Genomic DNA, 4,414 nt, shown 5'->3' with positions numbered 1-4,414 from the left:
TAGACTGAGTGGAGCCCATTGCCATCCCCAGTGTGTCTGGATATCACTCAATCCATCTGGGCCTAAAAACCAAAAAAAAAAAAAACAAAAACAGAGAGAGAGAGAAAGGGAGGGTTCACCCCTTATTGTTGGCTTGGTTGAGTTGGGACATTGTTCTTCTGATCATGGATTGAAATTTAGACCATCAGCTCCCCTCTTCTCAGACCTTCAGACTTAGACTGGAATTATACTACCCACTTTCCTGGGGTTTCCAGCTTGAAAACGGCAGGTTATGGGACTTCTCAACCTCTATAATGGTGTGAGCCAATTTTTTCTCAAAATGCATATGTGTATCTTGCATTATATATATATTTACATATATATATATATATATATATATATATATATATATATCAGATCAGTCGCTCAGTCGTGTCCAACTCTTTGCGACCCCATGAATCGCAGCACGCCAGGCCTCCCTGTCCATCACCAACTCCCGGAGTTCATTCAGACTCATGTCCATTGAGTCAGTGATGCCATCCTGCCATCTCAACCTCTGTCATCCCCTTCTCCTCCTGCCCCCAATCCCTCCCAGCATCAGAGTCTTTTCCAATGAGTCAACTCTTCACATGAGGTGGCCAAAGTACTGGAGTTTCAGCTTTAGCATCATTCCTTCCAAAGAACATCCCAGGGCTGATCTCCTTCAGAATGGACTGGTTGGATCTCCTTGCAGTCCAAGGGACTCTCAAGAGTCTTCTCCAACACCACAGTTCAAAAGCATCAATTCTTCGGTGCTCAGCCTTCTTCACAGTCCAACTCTCACATCCATACATGACCACAGGAAAAACCATAGCCTTGACTAGACGAACCTTTATTGGCAAAGTAATGTCTCTGCTTTTGAATATGCTATCTAGATTGGTCATAACTTTCCTTCCAAGGAGTAAGCGTCTTTTAATTTCATGGCTGCAATCACCATCTGCAGTGATTTTGGAGCCCAGAAAAATAAAGTCTGACACTGTTTCCACTGTTTCCCCATCTATTTCCCATGAAGTGATGGGACCGGATGCCATGATCTTTGTTTTCTGAATGTTGAGCTTTAAGCCAACTTTTTCACTCTCCACTTTCACTTTCATCAAGATGCTTTTGAGTTCCTCTTCACTTTCTGCCATAAGGGTGGTGTCATCTGCATATCTGAGGTTATTGATATTTCTCCTGCAATCTTGATTCCAGCTTGTGTTTCTTCCAGTCCAGCGTTTCTCATAATGTACTCTGCATAGAAGTTAAATAAACAGGGTGACAATATACAGCCTTGACGATATCCTCTTTATCTGTTTCTCTGGAGAATCCTAACAGAATAGTAAAAAATGTGTTCACAACCAAAAATGCTGCTGCTAAGTCACGTCAGTCCTGTCCAACTCTGTGTGACCCCATAGATGGCAGCCCACCAGGCTCCCCTATCCCTGGGATTCTCCAGGCAAGAACACTGGAGTGGGTTGCCATTTCCTTCTCCAATGCATGAAAGTGAAAAGTGAAAGTGAAGTCGCTCAGTCGTGTCTGACTCTTCATGACCCCATGGACTGCAGCCCACGATGGCTCCTCCGTCCGTGGGATTTTCCAGGCAAGAGTACAGGAGTGGGGTGCCATTGCATTCTCTGACAACCAAAAATAAGATTCAATACAATGGAAGCAGAGAGTTCTAAAAAATCAAGCTTAAGAAAAAGAACCAGACATATGCTGTTGAAACAAGTAAAGGACATGTAAATGGGAAGTAGAGTGAGAGAATGTCTTATCTTTCAGATGGGCTCCTTTTTCAGCCTTTTATTACACATGTAGTCAATAATAATAATTAAAAAATCCCAAAGCATTTTTCCCTTAAGATTCTTGAAGTGTGCTAGGAAATCAGAAGCATTTTAATATTATTTTAAAAATACTTTCTCCAACAAGAAAAAGAAAACTTTTATAAAAAGATTGAACTCTTATTAAAAGGTATAAGTTAGTTTCCAACTGCATTTATTAGACTAGACTGTCTTCCAGTATACCCATAAATACTCTGAAGCTTCTATCTAGAATCTAACAGGTTAAAGCAAAGCACTACATCATCTCAGAGGCCTGAATTACAGTGGTAGACCTTTGAAATATGTGCATTTTTTTTTTTAATTCCTGCAGACTTTATTAGAATCACATGGAGGACTGCTGCTCAAAAGCTTTTTCCCTTTAAGACCACCTTTAATCTCTAGAGTATACTTTGGCCAAGGCAGGGGAGGGTAAATGTCTACAGCCCAACAAATTTCTCATTAGCCCAACTTTCTCACCAGCTTATTTCCATTTTACAGCCACAGAAAACTTAAAGGAGTTATACGACACATTCATCTTCTCTTGAGGCCTAAGGCCTAGAACAGTCTATAGCAGTTACCACAGAAGGAGCACTTAAGGAATGTATTTATCAGGTTAGGAGTACGAGTTTCTCTGCCATGCATTTCTCAACATGCACTTCTGAGTAGTATTCTTCCATGTACAACAGGAGCAGGCTGGGCAAGAATGAAACTCCAGAGTGTTGAATAGGCTAGTCTATTACATTCCACAAAAACTTCAAGGAATCACCCCCACCAACCTACCCAAGATCAAGTAATAGGCCATCTTCAATAGATTATTTGAACAAACGGTAATTAACGCACACTTCAACAGATTTATTTCTTTAAAGGAATGGATTTTGAAGAGAAAAAACATGGGGCAGAGAGGTATGGAATAGAAAATAAATACAAATGTAAGCTGTTTTACTAATTGCTTTATAACCACAAACTAGTACAGAGAATGCCCTGTACAAAACACAACAAAGGTTCAAAGATGGAGATGTTCCCTTAGGCAAGGCTGAAGACTTCAGTCTCTGGTATTTGGAATTTAGGCTGCAGTCCTTGTTTTTGGATGGATCACTGGGTGTGTGGCACAGTCCATGCTTTTAACCAGATTTGAACAGGAGAATGGCCACTTGGCCCAGGTAGAAGTAGATGAAGTGTTTGGTTTCATGTGTCACATAACTACCGAAGTTCCTCCCCACGATGCAGTGCCAGGTGGGGGTTGTACTTCTTGTCAAACTCCTTCTTGATATGGGCTGCAATGTCCTTCTCTATATTATACTTTTCCAATGCCTGAGTAGCACACTCCACCGAGTCCTGTTGCATCTCCTCTGACATATCGGCATTCTTGATTACGGCCTTTCGGTCACACATGGTTACCAAGTAGCAGGGGCTGGCCGACTGCAATGGTCTCCTGGGGGAGGGGCTGGAGAAGCTCACACCCGCGTAGAGAGGCGGTCGCTACCGAAGCCGTGGCGCATCTAAGGAGCCTGAAATATGTGCATTTTTTAAACAGCTTTGTCAAGGTATAATTTACATACCATAAAATTCACTCATTGCACATATACAATTCAGTAATTTTCAGTGAATTTATAGAGTTGTGCAACAAACCCCACAATCCAGCTTTGAACATGTCTACCAATATAAAACATTCCCTCATACCTGTCTGTAGTCAATTCCCATACCCAGCCTTAAGCAACCACTGACTACTTTTTTCCTCTATAGATTTATGTTTTCTAGAAATTTCATGAAAATGGAATAATGTGATATGTAGTCTTTTGAGGCTGGCTTTTTCTACATTGCATAATATTTTTGAGGTTCATTGATGCTGTAGTATGTATCAAAAGTTCATTTCTATGTGTTGATGAATAGTATTAGATTGGTTCCATATTTTGCTTATTGGTTTGAATCACTTTCAATTTGAGGCTACTATGATAAGGCAATGGCACCCCACTCCAGTACTCTTGCCTGGCAAATCCCATGGATGGAGGAGCCTGGTAGGCTGCGGTCCATAGGGTCGCTAGGAGTCAGACACGACTGAGCGACTTCACTTTCACTTTTCACTTTCATGCATTGGAGAAGGAAATGGCAACCCACTCCAGTGTTCTTGCCTGGAGGATCCCAGGGATGGCGGAGCCTGGTGGACGGCCGTGTATGGGGTCGCACACAGTCGGACACGACTGAAGTGACTTAGCATAGCATGATAAAGCTCTGATAAACTTTTATATGCAAGTTTTGGGGTGGACATAGGTTTTTATTTCTCATGGGTAGATACCCAGGAGTAGAATTGCTGGGTTGTATGTTCATGGACAGTGGAGCCTGGAGGGATATGGTCCATGGGGTAACAAAGAGTCAGATACCACTGAATGACTGAGTGCACACATACAGAGTAAATGTATGTTAAGTTTTAAGAAATTACTAAACTTTAAAAATGGGAGTATACCAATTGATATTCCCACCGGGAATGTGTAAGTGTTCATGTTACTCCATAATTTCTCTAACACTTATTGTCATTATTTTTATAGCTATTCTAGTGAATATGCATTGGTCTCTGTGTGTGTTAGTCACTCAGTCATGCCTGA

The 4,414-nt window shown here is 41.5% G+C and overlaps 1 protein-coding gene across 1 annotated transcript; it reads right to left on the bottom strand.

The window, feature by feature from the left end:
- Positions 1–2,645: 2,645 nt before the first annotated feature.
- On the bottom strand, positions 2,646–3,315 carry LOC101902172 (dynein light chain 1, cytoplasmic). The gene is given in 2 exon segments (XM_010800735.3): positions 2,646–3,052; positions 3,054–3,315. Coding segments are annotated over 2 exon segments (270 nt in total). The 5' UTR covers positions 3,207–3,315; the 3' UTR covers positions 2,646–2,935.
- Between the last annotated feature and the right edge of the window lie 1,099 nt (positions 3,316–4,414).

Source organism: Bos taurus, chromosome 20, assembly GCF_002263795.3.
Source record: "Bos taurus isolate L1 Dominette 01449 registration number 42190680 breed Hereford chromosome 20, ARS-UCD2.0, whole genome shotgun sequence".
NCBI classification, from domain to species: Eukaryota; Metazoa; Chordata; class Mammalia; order Artiodactyla; family Bovidae; genus Bos; species Bos taurus.
The sequence above is the reverse complement of the archived record's forward strand: the minus strand, read 5'-3'. Positions and strand labels throughout refer to the sequence as shown.